The sequence below is a fragment of the Macrobrachium rosenbergii genome, chromosome 1, assembly GCF_040412425.1.
Source record: "Macrobrachium rosenbergii isolate ZJJX-2024 chromosome 1, ASM4041242v1, whole genome shotgun sequence".
In the NCBI taxonomy this organism is placed as follows: domain Eukaryota; kingdom Metazoa; phylum Arthropoda; class Malacostraca; order Decapoda; family Palaemonidae; genus Macrobrachium; species Macrobrachium rosenbergii.
The window spans coordinates 62,478,063-62,491,700 of NC_089741.1; the positions used below are offsets into that span (position 1 = coordinate 62,478,063).

Below are 13,638 nucleotides of genomic sequence, written 5' to 3' on the forward strand. Positions count from 1 at the left end.
ATATATATATATATATATATATATATATATATATATATATATATATATATATATATATATATATAGGTTTTTTACTCTGACCTACTTACTTTATTCTGGCTTAGGGATCCACTTCTAGGGTTTAGCTGATGGACAGGGACAGGAGACTTATCATAACAATTATGGGTTCTGACTGCAGTTGCTAGGTCAGGTAGAAACTTCCAAAGAAAATAGTTGGGCTGAAGGCCTTAAGGCCCCTATACACTGTCAATCTTGACTGTACAATCTTCGAGACTGCGAAATCAGTGTTTTAGCCACACACTATTATCAAAATTACACAACCATTAGTTGACTCTTGGAGCTTGAGGAATGAAGATGAGTAAAGAGGCTGCATGCATAGCCGTTATTTTGGCTTTGGACGAGGAGGAGGAAAAGAAAAATTGTGAAAAGAAAGATCTGGATGAAAGATTTGTTCAAAAAAAGAACCTTCTACAGGAATTGCTTGTCTCTGCTCCTTCAGATTACAACAAATACTTACGCATGGACAGAGAATCATTTATGGGATTGCTGGAGAAGACTATGCCTCTCATAGTTAAAATGGATACTAAGCTGAGAGAATGTATTTCACCAAGTGAAAGGCTTTCCAGTACTATTCGGTTCCTGGCTCTTGGACAAACATTTCAGGAGCTTATGTTCACTACAGCTATCTCTCCACAAAGCCTTGGTCGCATCATTATAGAAACCTGTAGTTCTGTCATCACTAAGTTAAATAAGGTAATGATAACACAAATAGGATTTATTGAGAATAGTAATATTACTTAAACAGTATAATTGGCCAAATATCTATTACATTAATACTTAATAAATTTGTGCATTTCCTACTGAGAACAACAAAAAATACATAATAATTAAATCCATCACCAATATGGCCTAATGTGAATTTCCTACTGGGAATAAAAACAAATGCATAATTATTTCAACCAAAAATATGCCCTAATGTACTTTATTTTACAAAGTGTACTGGGGATCACTAAAAAGTTCTGAAATTGTTTTGTAAACTTGCACTCCAGTCGTATCTGTAGCCGGGACAATATTCCCCATAGTAATGTTACCTCCACTGGTACTTGCATTGCTGTCGGAGGACAGGACAGAAATAGGTGTGGAAGGCCTAGTCTGAACATTTGAATTTTCATTAATTTTAACACTATGTCTGTGTAATGTTCCTAATCGTGCCTCGAAAAGAATATCATTGACACCCTTCTTGGCATGTCTGCTGTTCAGCACTCGCCTTACGAAATTCTTGTGTCCAACTCTTTGCTAGTATATCATTGGGGTCGTTACTTTCCTGAAGGTGTTGACATGCTAGAGAAATAGCTTCGTAACGTTTACTTTCCATATCTGTTTTCATTTTTTCTTTGGCCTGTGAGAAGCTACCTCCTGTGATTCAGTGTCATGTGTGGGCAGGGTCTGCAAAATATTAAAAAGAGATACCTATTAGAGTTTACAATGGTAACCATCTAATTTCTGGGTGCAAAACATATGCAAATATGCTAACCTAATCTAACCTAGAACTAAACTAACATAACCTAACCTAAATTGCAAGTACTCCTTTATTTTTTCACCAAAATTCATGACATTTTTTACGTAAGTAGGGGAGAAATGTCCCAGTAGACTAAAAGAGTTTTTTATTTGTTGACCTTTATGAAATCTATATATCAAAAAAAGGAAAACAAAGAAATAAGAGGAAAATACAGAAATTTTCAAAACAAAAAAGTGTATAATTCAATAAAAGGTACAGTATTTATAAAAATGAGAAACAAATGGCTCTTTTAGAGTGTTTATCTATCCAAAAGCTTTTAGTTAGAAAAAAAAAACATCATTCATGAAAATATTCCAATAAATAAGTAATGAGGAAAGATACTGATCATGATAATAACGAAAATAATGTTTATAACTGATTAATAGGATGATTATGACACAAACATTTATCGTAAATTCTTTTTACAGATCCCCAAAAGAGAAAATGAATGGTTAGAAGTAGCCACTGGATTTGAGAGGACTTGGCAGTTTCCTCATTGCATTGGGCCAATTGATGGGAAGCATGTGAAAATTAAGAAGCCCATTGGCTCTGGCTCATATTAGTATAACTACAAACATACATTCAGCATTGTGCTAATGGCAGTTGTTAATGCCAACTATGAATTTATAATGGTTGATGTAGTAGCCAATGGTAGAGTTTCGGATGGTGGGGTGTTTGGAAACACTAAATTTGGTAAGAAACTGAAAGAAAAACCGTTGAGTATTCCTGAGCCAAATACTATGTCTGGGTGTCCAGAAGTTATGCCTTATGTTTTCGTGGCAGACGATGCATTCCCTTTACTAGATAACTTAATGAAGTTTTTTGCATATAAGAACATGACCAAATCACAAGCTACTTATAATTACAGATTGTCACGAGCTCGACGGATTGTTGAAAATGTGTTTGGGATAATGTCAGCTCGATTTAGAGTTCTTTTGTCAACCATTAATGTCTACCCAGCAAAAGCTTCGACAGTAGTTATGGCATGTTGCTGTCTCCATAACTACTTAAGGAAACAAAACGTACAAGCATATCTAGAAGTTGGTTTTGATATGGAAGATGTGGATAGTAGGCAGGTCAGTGAAGCAAATTGGAGATCTGACAACCAACCAATTCCACTGGCATAAACATGTACACATAATGAAACTTCATCTGCTAATGATATAAGGCGTGCATTTTGTAACTACTTTAGTAATGAAGGATCTGTTCCATGGCAAGAATCTAGGATTGACATATAATGCATTAAACTAAATTGTAAATTATAATATTCATATCAATGTGAGCTTAATTATAATATATATATATATATATATATATATATATATATATATATATATATATATATATATATATATATATATATATATATATATATATATATATATATATATATATATATATATATATATATATATATATATACAGTATATGTTATAGTTATGTTAAGAACTTATTTATGTTACTAATAATGTTAATAAAAAGCATGAATACTTACAATGTTATCTATTGATCCTCATTACCAACTTCTTCCTCATCATCCATCGTTGACACTCAGTGTTGCTGCAATTCCTGGTCACGAAGGAATGCTAGGTCATCGAAATACCACAGAGAAGGCGTGTAGATATCGAAACCACAACCTGACTTCATACTATTCATCACCTTCTTCAGTTGGATGGAGTGGCATCCGGGTCTATTTCTCGTAATTTTTCAATTAATTTTAAGTAACATTCACTTTTTAAGTCTGTTCTTATAATCTTCACTTTTTATTTTCCATAAGGCAGGAAAATCTTGGTACAGTTGTATGAACTCTCTCCAAAATTTCTGAGAGTCCCGTGTACTAGCCAAGGTGGCAAAGGAAAGACTGAGCTGTTGGCACAATCATTGCCACTAACTATCACTCATGATGCTGTAACCACTATGATAGAGCAAACAATACTCAATCATCTGCGCAAACACTTAGTCACATGCACTCACAAAGGATATGCTTGCACAAACATGGATATTGTACAGTCATGATTGACAGTGTATTTGGGTCTTTATGTCAACAAGGAAATGTTGTAGATAAACACTTGGGTTTCTGTTAACTTGAATATATTTACATTAAAACACTTAAATCAGAAGAATGGGGGATAATAGGCAGGTAAAACGAAGTTCTGCCAAGTGGTCAAATATTACAGCTGTTTAAAAATACTGAAGAGATAGTGGGTAATCCTCTTGAAAAGGACGCTGTAGAGAAGCTTGTAGTGGCTATACCACGGCAAGGAGCACAAGACAAGCGGTTGTTTCCACAGCTAACAACACCATCTGCAACTGAGAATGCAAGCAGTTATGGTTGGGAAAAATAGCGATATCGGGTGAGTTGAGTGTCACACAGATGGTGCCAAGATAACTTGATTCTTGTGTGAGATGCTTACGTTAAAGTTACCACTGTACTAAGTCAGATCTTGTGAGAAATTGCACTTAAGAAAAGAAAATGGGATTTAGTAGAAGATCAAAAGATATGTGACTGTTGAAATAATCCCAAATCAGGATGTTACCTTGGAGGGGCTTGTTGAATTTCACCAGGAAGGTGGGGGAGATATATCATGGGGTGTGAGAACAATCGTTGGCTGATTGTTCTCTTGTTGCCTCCTTTGTTTGTGTTTTTCTTGCTGCTGAGTTGACATCTGTTGGATAGTGTCAGACTTCGTCAGTCAGGTCCAGGGCAGCAGCAAGCCAGGTCCAGGGCAGCAGCAAGTCAGGTTTTGGAAAGCAGATCGGCAGGTTCTCGACAATGGTCTGTTGAGAACACAGCAGCAGCAGTTTTCTGAGGATCATCTTGAGGGTGATGGCAGCAGCCGCAGTTTTCTGTGGATGTTTCGATGGCTCAACCGTTGTTGGTCATCTGTGTGAGGATTTGTTCCTTCGGCAGCAATTGGCTGTCTCGACAACTCTTAGGAGTTTGTATGTTTGTGACTGTTTGTCTTGTGTGCGCATTTTACTATTACTGTATTATGCTGCCTGTTTTTGGATTATGCTGCCTGTTTTTGAATTTGTTGTAAGCTTTATTTTACAGTTTTTTCATTCATTTATAATGCTGTGTTTTTGTATGTGTTATGCTGCCTGATTTTGTGTTTACTATAACATGTATTCTACTGCCTGATTTTGCATTTATGCTGTGGTTTTATTTATGATTTTTTTTGTTATGGTTATGCTGCTTATGAATTGTTTATTGAGATTAAACTATTTAATTGGGTGTTTACTGTTGCTGCTTTGTTATTGTTAATTCTTTATGTATAACATTTATTTGATTTGTTTGTAAGTGGACCTGACTCACTTGTACGTTTGTATATAATAAATTAATCTTAAGGTTATTTTTTTAATTTTGTTCTGCTCCTTCTTAGCTTGTCACCTTTCGTCAGTCATTATAGCCTAATTGCTTGTTTTTGTTAAGAACCTGGTGATCTCAAACTAGCGAGAAAATAAGATTGGCAGCCTTGCCAGGATTGGTTCTGTTTTGGCTGGTGGGGGTGTGGCAGCATCAGGGGAAGTATTTTTGTGATTGAAAAAAAAATGTTGTAAATTTTTATTTCTGTTAGGTAGGGAGGTGTGAGAATAATTTTTGGCTGATTGTTCCCTTGTTGCTTCCTTTGTTTGTGTTTGTTTTCCTTGCTGGTGAGTTGATGTCTGTTGGATGGTGTCAGACTTCGTCAGTCAGGTCCAGGACAAGAGCATGTCTGGTTTTGGAAAGCAGATCGGTAGGTTCTCGACAATGGTCTGTCGAGAACACAGCAGCAGCAGTTTTCTGAGGATCACCTCAAGGTTGATGGGAGCAGCCGCAGTTTTCTGAGAATGTTTTGATGGCTCAACCGTTGTTGGTCATCTGTGTGAGGATCACCTTGAGGGTGGTGGCAGCAGCCGCAGTTTTCTGAGGATGTTTCGATGGCTCAACCGCAGTTGGTCATCTGTGTGAGGGTCACCTTGAGGGTGATGGCAGCAGCCACAGTTTTCTGAGGATGTTTCGATGGCTCAACTGCTGTTGGTCATCTGTGTGAGGATCACCTTGAGGGTGATGGCTTCAGCCGCAGTTTTCTGAGGATGTTTCGATGGCTCAACCGTTGTTGGTCATCTGTGTGAGGATTTGTTCCTTCGGCAGCAAATGGCTGTCTCGACAACTCTTAGGAGTTTGTATGTTTGTGACTGTATGTCTTGTATGCTCATTTTACTATTACTGTATTATGCTGCCTGTTTTTGGATTATGCTGCCTGTTTTTAAATTTGTTGTAAGCTTTATTTTACAATTTTTTCATTCATTTATAATGCTGTGTTTTTGTATGTATTATGCTGCCTGGTTTTGTGTTTATTAGAACATGTATTCTACTGCCAGGTTTTGTATTTACCATAACATGTATTTAACTGATTTTGCATTTATGCTGTGGTTTTATTTATGATTTTTTTTTATGGTTATGCTTTTTTTAATGGTTATGCTGCTTATGAATTGTTTATTGAGATTAAACTATTTAATTGGGTTTTTACTGTTGCTGCTTTGTTATTGTTAATCCATTATGTATATTTATTTGATTTGTTTGTAAGTGGACCTGACTCACTTGTACATTTGTATATAATAAATTAATCGTAAGGTTATTTTTTTCATTTTGTTCTGCTCCTTCTTTGCTTGTCACCTTTCGTTAGTCATTACAGCCCAATTGCTTGTTTTTGTTAAGAACCTGGTGATCTCAAAGTAGCGAGATCATAAGACGGGGATATACTGGTAAGTAACTAGGGGGGCTGAAGGTAGCCACAAGGGACAAGCTCAAGAAGGAGCAGTCTAGGGGGCAAGTGTGAAGAGTCTGCTACCAAATGGGTTTCTGAGGGCGATGCCACTGTACCCCGCTTCTTATGACCTCGGTGGATTATTTTTGCTTTCCTCTCAGATGGCGCTCGGAATGCTAACGTCTGCTTTTGACGGTCAAGATGGTGGCCAAGTCACAAGGGCTGTGATCTTCCATTTTCTATGTCGAGGTCTCGTGTGGGCCTTCCAATCCAGGTGACCCGATGCATCCGTGAGGCAGGATTTTGTCTCCATTCGCATTCACCTGAAAGAGGCTTTTCAAAGCAGTCACCAGGTTTAGGAAAGATTAAGAGATTTACCAAAGGGGGAAGCATGGAGAGAATTAAGGAAGGGCTGGTTTTCTCACGCCCTTCCTCTGTATGAACAATACTATATTTTACGTTATTGCAAGCTTGGAGGTTGAGTTGGTTTACTAAGAGGTCTCCCGCTTTGCAATATATGTATGCGTGCACTGGGGAGAGGTTTGATATCGGAAAATGTAATGTATATATGTAGATGTACCATAGGGTTTGTCCAAGTCCACACAGTGCTTTCACGGTGACATTTGGTGATACAGAGTAATATATATACACATAATTTATATATATATATATATATATATATATATATATATATATATATATATATATATATATATATATATATATAAATCAGGATAGCAAAATTGAAGAGTAGTGAGTTTTTCAGAGTTATGAATTAGACATGTTTGCTGTAACAGACAAGATTAACTGGAATCGATAAATTGGATTTGGAGAATAATTTATGTTTGTTTATGTCTGGCTTATGGGATAGAATGCGTTATCAAGGAGTTAGATTGCCGTTGGGATACAAGGCAGAGAAGGCTCTATGTGAATGGGATCCTATGGACGAGCGATTGACCTACGCCCTGTTCAAGTCAGATCATGGTAACATGATGCACCTGATGAAAGGAAAGTCGCATTTTATGTAAAGCTGCAGGAAGGAATAGGAAGAGTTGCTAGACAAGATGTTTTGATTTGTGTTGGAGACTTGAATGGAATAATGGGCTGCTTGAATGAGGGATTTGAGGCTTGTATGGGGAAGATGGTTGTTGGTGGTGGGATGAGTGAGAATGGCGTGATGTTTGGGAGTTTCTGTCTATCAAATGACTTGGTTATTGGGGGCACACTTTTTCTACATCACAATTTACACAAGATGGCATTGGTGTCACCGTGTGGAAAATATAAAAAGCAGATTGATCATATTACTGTTAGTAAAAGGCATAGAAGCGCTTTGCTAGATGTTCGTGATAATCGGGGAGCAGATATTGGTAGTGATCATAAACTCAGCTTTGCAAAAATAAGACTTAAGCTAAAAAGTCAGAAGGGAAAACCTGTTGTTGATAGGTACGATATTGATATGCTTAGAAGGGAAGGAGAGGAAAAGGATGAATTTAGAATACAAAGCAGAAACAGGTTTTTGGTGTTGGAAACTTTGGAGGATGGAGGGAGAAGTGTAGGTGAGATGTCGGGGGATGTGAATGAAGCTTTGTATGAGGCTGCTGGTTGTATGATCAGGAGGAGACACAGATTGAGGAAAAAGATGTGGATGTCTGAGGAAACATGGTGGTATGATCAAAAAGAGAGGTGAAGCAAAATTGAGGGGTGAGATGCATTTTGTTAATGATGAGGATTTTGAATTAACAAGAAGTAAGCACCTGGGTTGGGATTCAGAAGTTAAAAGACTAACTAAGAGAGATAAAAGAAGATCTGTTAATGAAAAGGTCGCGGAAAGTGAAAAATTAACGAATAAAAATGATGGTCATAGTCAAAGGATAGCATTCAAAGCAATTGGAGAGCTGAGTGGCAGTACTGGTAAGTGTAGGGATATACCAGTCAGGAATATGGAAGTAATTTATTGACCTAAAAAGTTGAAATCAGGAATAGATGGAAAGAACACATTGAGACAGTTCTTAATAGACCAGTCCCCCCCCCCCAGAAGAGGATATACCGCCTGCTTAGGAAGATTCAAATATTGAAGGTGAGATCAGGCTAGAAGAAGTAGTTAAGGCAATAAAACAGTTGAAGGATTATAAGGCACCAGGAGAGGTTGGTTTATTCCCAGAAATGTCTAAAGTGTAGGAGGATAGATTAGTATTTGTCTTGAAGATATTATTCAATGAGTTTGGGTGAGAGGGATAATACCACCAGGTTGGAAGAATGGTGTGATCATGAAAGTTCCAAAGAAAGGAGATCTGAATATTTGTGGTAATTGGAGGGGAATCACTTTGTCACCTGTAGCCTTGAAAATTTTCTGCATTGTTGAATAGGTTGGAGCCAGTGGTTGATGGTACTCTGAGGGGTGAACAGGCCGGTATTAGAAAGGGACAAGGCTACAGTGATCAGATCTTCGTAGTTAGGTGTTTAATGCAGCAAGCTAATGAAATGAAAACTCCGTTAAGTCTCTGTTTTGTTGATCTTGAAAAGGCCTTTGATAGTATTTCGAGACAGACTATGGGAAAAATCATGAGGCATTACGGAATACCGGAAAAGCTTGTGAGGGTTGTTATGAACATGCCTGAGGGCACATCTTATAAAGTGATGGTTGATGATTGTTTGAGTGATCCGTTTGGAGTTAAGTCTGGTATGATTCAGGGTGGCATTCTGTTTCCTCTGTTGTCTGTATTGGTCGTGGATTACTATGAGAAAGGTTAAAAGAGGAACGAATGCAGGTATACTGTGGGGAGAAGGGAAACTTCTTGACTTAGATTATGCTGATGATATAGTTTTGAGCTGCGAGGGACCAGAAAAGATGCAGAGAGTGTTGGATTGTCTAGTGAGTGAAAGTCGAAAGGTTGGTTTGGTTATGAACAGTGGAGAAACTAAGGTCATGAATATGTATTTTGAAAATGCACAGGATTGTCTAATTGAAGGCATGGTTGCAAAGCAAGTGGATAAGTTTAAATAATTAGGTACTTATTTAGATAAGGATGGTTCCCTGAGCACAGAATTTATGGAAAGATTAAAAAAGGCTCATCAGGCAATGGGAATGCCTAAACATTTTTAGAATGAGCAGTTTTTCTGTGCATACAAAAATCAAAATTTTTAAGGTAAAGGTGAGGAGTGTTTTGATTTATGGGCATGAGTCATGGTACAGTACAGTGACTTCAGATACTAAATTCTTAGCATTTAAAAATAAGGCGCTCAGAAGAATATTAGGAATTAATTAGAGGGATAAGATGTCAAACAGCAGAATTAGAGAAGTAACAGGGTTGCAAACGGTCGCTGAGAGATAGGTTCTCACACTGGAAGTGGCTAGGCCATGCATATAGAATATGGAATAGTACGAGATACACCAGTGTGGGTTGCCATTGGTGGAAGAGGTAGAGGTAGGCCAAAGGAGACATGGTTGAGGACAATGAGGCGGGAAGCAGGAGATGAGTGATGGGGAGATCTTGAGGAGTTAGTCCAAGACAGAATGTGGTGGCGTGAGTTCATCGAGGCCATATGCATCCCCATAGGTGCCACAGGAAATGATTAATTGATTGATTGATTAATATATAATTAATTTTTATCACATCACTGTACATTTTATATACAATCATTAAGCTACAAATGTTGTTCAACAACCAATTCGCGCTACTTCGGGAATATCATCAAAGAGGAATAATAAGTGATAAATGATTTGTTACTTAAGTGACTCGAACACCCGGCAGTACCAATTAGCGACTTCCAGTCGACGTTCTAGACCAATGAGCTAGAACGTCGACTAGAAATCGTTGATTGGTACTGTCGGGTGGTCGAGTCACTTAAGTACCAAATCATTTATCACTTATAATATATATATATATATATATATATATATATATATATATATATAATATATATATATATATAGTGTGTGTGTGTTTGTGTGTGTATGTATGTATATGTGTATATATATATATATATCATATATATATATATATATATGTGTGTGTGTGTGTGTGTGTGTGTGTGTGCAGAATAAAAGCGCGCGTTGGTGCGCTTTTGAAATCGACGGAGAAAACATGATGTGTGTATGCAGATGCACCACAGGGATTTATCCATCACACCGAGCACTTTGACTGTGGTAATTAGTGATATAGAACACATGCTTGTGATCAGATATTAATTGAAGCTTTATTTCGAGAGAATTGGATATCATTGACCATTTGCATCAGTAAGATTTTAATTACCTATCATTCCATGATAACTAAATTCTGATATTTGGTTATCCTTATCCACAAAATATAGTAGCTTCTTTTGCTTTGCGCATCAAGTCCGTCAGTGCTTGAATAGAATTCCATTGCTAGCATTTCTTTTTAAATTAAAAAAACTTCATCAAAACCTGAACCATCCCGCGTTTGTTTTTATGGTACTGTTCTCTTTCACCATCCCGAACTGTTCTTTGAATATGCTAACTATTCAGTTTTTCGAGTTAGAAATATTATGGAGTTCATATGACTTCATTTCTATCATTTTCCATAAAACCCCGTTTCTTTCGAACCCTGTATTTTTCATGAACTGTGACTTGTATTACGAAGAGGAAACTAGTCTTACCATTACTCTTATGAACTTTGCTAACTATACTTTAAATCCAGGGTATAAGCATGTACAATCCGTTAAGTTTCAAAGGAAGGTGCGTAATCTTATTCGCCCAGCTATTAGTATTTTCAGTATTCTGTAGGTTAATCGTGCATATTAGTAACTGTGTGAAATACTGAAAGGAATGAACTTTTCTGGTAATTCCTCTAAGGAGCTAGGGGGACTCATGGATTCCAGCTTTTGAAAATTCCAAGGACTTTTTAGAAAATTCATTGTTTGGCTTAGAACTTTCTGTAAGCTCGTCTTATATGAACTTTGCGTCTGTATTATAGTTTATTGAACGAAATTCTACCCTTGACGAAGTCCCAGCTGTATTTCACAGTTCTGGACTCTCCCCTGCTGTATTGCTGTTTTTACTCAGTCACGCCCCACTTATTTCTGCCACTCATCTGTTCAGCTTGACATTTTACTTTCGTTTTCGTCCTCCCTTATTTCTTTGTATTTTAATGGAATATCGATTAATTCTTCCGCACTTGAACAGACGCATGATAATTTTATTTACGTAAAATACACAGGTTTTTAATCATAATATTTACTATTATTTTACCTTAAACACAGTTTGGTAGTAATAACAAAATCATCATCTGTTGACTTTCACGAAATTCCATGTAAAACCTGTACGATATTGATTTTGCTAAAAAAGTCTTATATCTTCTCCAGCGTTTTGACTGTGCCATGTCCTAGCTGTATGTAATTTTCACGATTTTTAGTTTTCTGTAAAAGAAAACTATTGAGATGACCTTGTCTGTCCGTCCGCACTTTTTCTGTCCGCCCACAGATCTTAAAAACTACTAAGGTTAGAGGGCTGCAAATTGTTATGTTGATCACCCACCCACCAATCATTAGACACACCAAATTGCACCCCTCTAGCCTCAGTTTTTTTTTTTGTTATTTTATTTAAGGTTAAAGTTAGCCATGATCATGCGTCTGGCACCGCTATAGGTGCCAACAGCGCAGGCCACTGCCGGGCCGTGTCTGAGAATTTCATATAGCATTCTACGCTGTACAGAAAACTCGATTGCGCCGAAGAAACTTCAGCGCATTTTTTACTTGTTTTCCGTTAGTAATGTATTCAGATGTATTTTTTATACACCCGATAGACCGACCCGGGTATATAATTTTTGTCCTGTCTCTCTTAACTCCAAATGCAAAGGTTTGAAAGCACTGTAACTGTAATCTCTTTGAAGAGAAAGACTTCAAACTGTATTTAGACCAAATAAGGGTAATTGGAGTTTAACAGTTGGCGTGATAGATCCAAAGGTCAAGGTCATACTAAAGGTCAAAGTTTATTTATATTTGCCACCGCTGGGGCATGTGTTTTATTAATACATTTAGTTGTGTTATATGGTTCAGGCCTTTTGAATGATCTCGTGGAAACTTTATGTATTTGGGTAAATATGAAGTAACCAAGGTGGTCGCATCGTTATTACTAGCCTTTATATCGAACCTCTCAGCGTAAAATAGGTTTGTCTGTCTTTCAGGTCATCAACTTTTAGTTGCAAAATTCTTATTATTTAACCTGCCTCGTTTTATAGGTGCGTCTGTCATGAGCTTACATTTTGATATCATGATTTGCAGACAGAAAAATGAATAGATGATTACCGTAATTAGAATAAGAAAAATCGTTTTATGAGACAGGAAGAGGACTCAAGATGCAGTAAAACAGTCCAGTTTATAAAAAAAACAAGAGACAAATGACCATAATTTCTATCTGTGTCCTGTGCTTGTTTTATGATACAGTTTACATCATTATGTGGTAGGTTGAAAGATCCAGTTTAGTTAGCTAGAGTGATATACTTCATTAATGTAGCTTACCGTTCATGCAGATTTATTTGATGTATTTTGTTTTCTATTGAAACTCGATTTATAGAGCCATTGAAAAGCAAGTCGTATATATAGAATTGCATGGATTTACTAGTTATTAATGATGCTGTAATAATGCTGTAAGCATCATTTTCGAATGAGAGTTATTTTTCATGAATCGTTGATAAATGAAATAGAGTGTTACCATTATTTGATCTGCTAATCACTCACATACAACTTTTAACATAAAATATTTCTTGCGGATAATGATTGATTTCGCAAACATAGGTTATGCATGTTTGTTATTGCTCTTTCCGTCGCAGGTTATTCATTACTATTTATATGAGTGGTGGTGCTGTAAAATGGTTTTGGTTCTGCATTGTCAAAAATGAGAAATAATTCGTAGAGTTAGGTGTAATATCTCATTATTGTCAGTATATGTTTCGGCATTTCCATATTTAAGTGTGTGTATGAGATTTCATGAATGTAAGAAGGAACGGAATTGGTATGATTACTCAAATAGATTTAGTTTTGTGTGTTCGCTTGTATAGATTTAGTTATGTATTCAAGCAACTGAAACTGCTTGTTAAAGTTTTGCTGCAACCCATGCCACATATGTGTGTTCAATTTACCACAAGAAATACATATTAAAACCTAAAAAGCACATCTGATAGCTTACTGAATGAAATTGTTCGGCTTACTTGAGTTTTTCTGTTGTTATAGATTCATAAATTGAGAGCTTCAAAGTAGTAAACATAATGTTTCTAATTGTAACATTGTAACTCAGAGCATATTTAATTTCGTGTCCATAAGGCAGAGACACAAGCCTGTGATAGTAGTTACATGATCACATGTTAAAATTCA

The 13,638-nt window shown here is 36.6% G+C and overlaps 2 protein-coding genes across 2 annotated transcripts; both read left to right on the forward strand.

The window, feature by feature from the left end:
- Positions 1-354: 354 nt before the first annotated feature.
- Positions 355-2,121, forward strand: LOC136840579 (uncharacterized). The gene is made up of 2 exons (XM_067107208.1): positions 355-753; positions 1,987-2,121. Exons 1-2 carry the CDS (start codon positions 355-357, stop codon positions 2,119-2,121), a joined length of 534 nt encoding a protein of 177 aa, XP_066963309.1.
- Positions 2,122-7,450: 5,329 nt separating this feature from the next.
- LOC136840580 (uncharacterized) lies at positions 7,451-7,996 on the forward strand. The gene has a single exon (XM_067107224.1). The coding sequence runs from the start codon at positions 7,451-7,453 to the stop codon at positions 7,994-7,996; it is 546 nt and encodes a 181-aa protein (XP_066963325.1).
- The last annotated feature ends 5,642 nt before the right edge of the window (positions 7,997-13,638 follow it).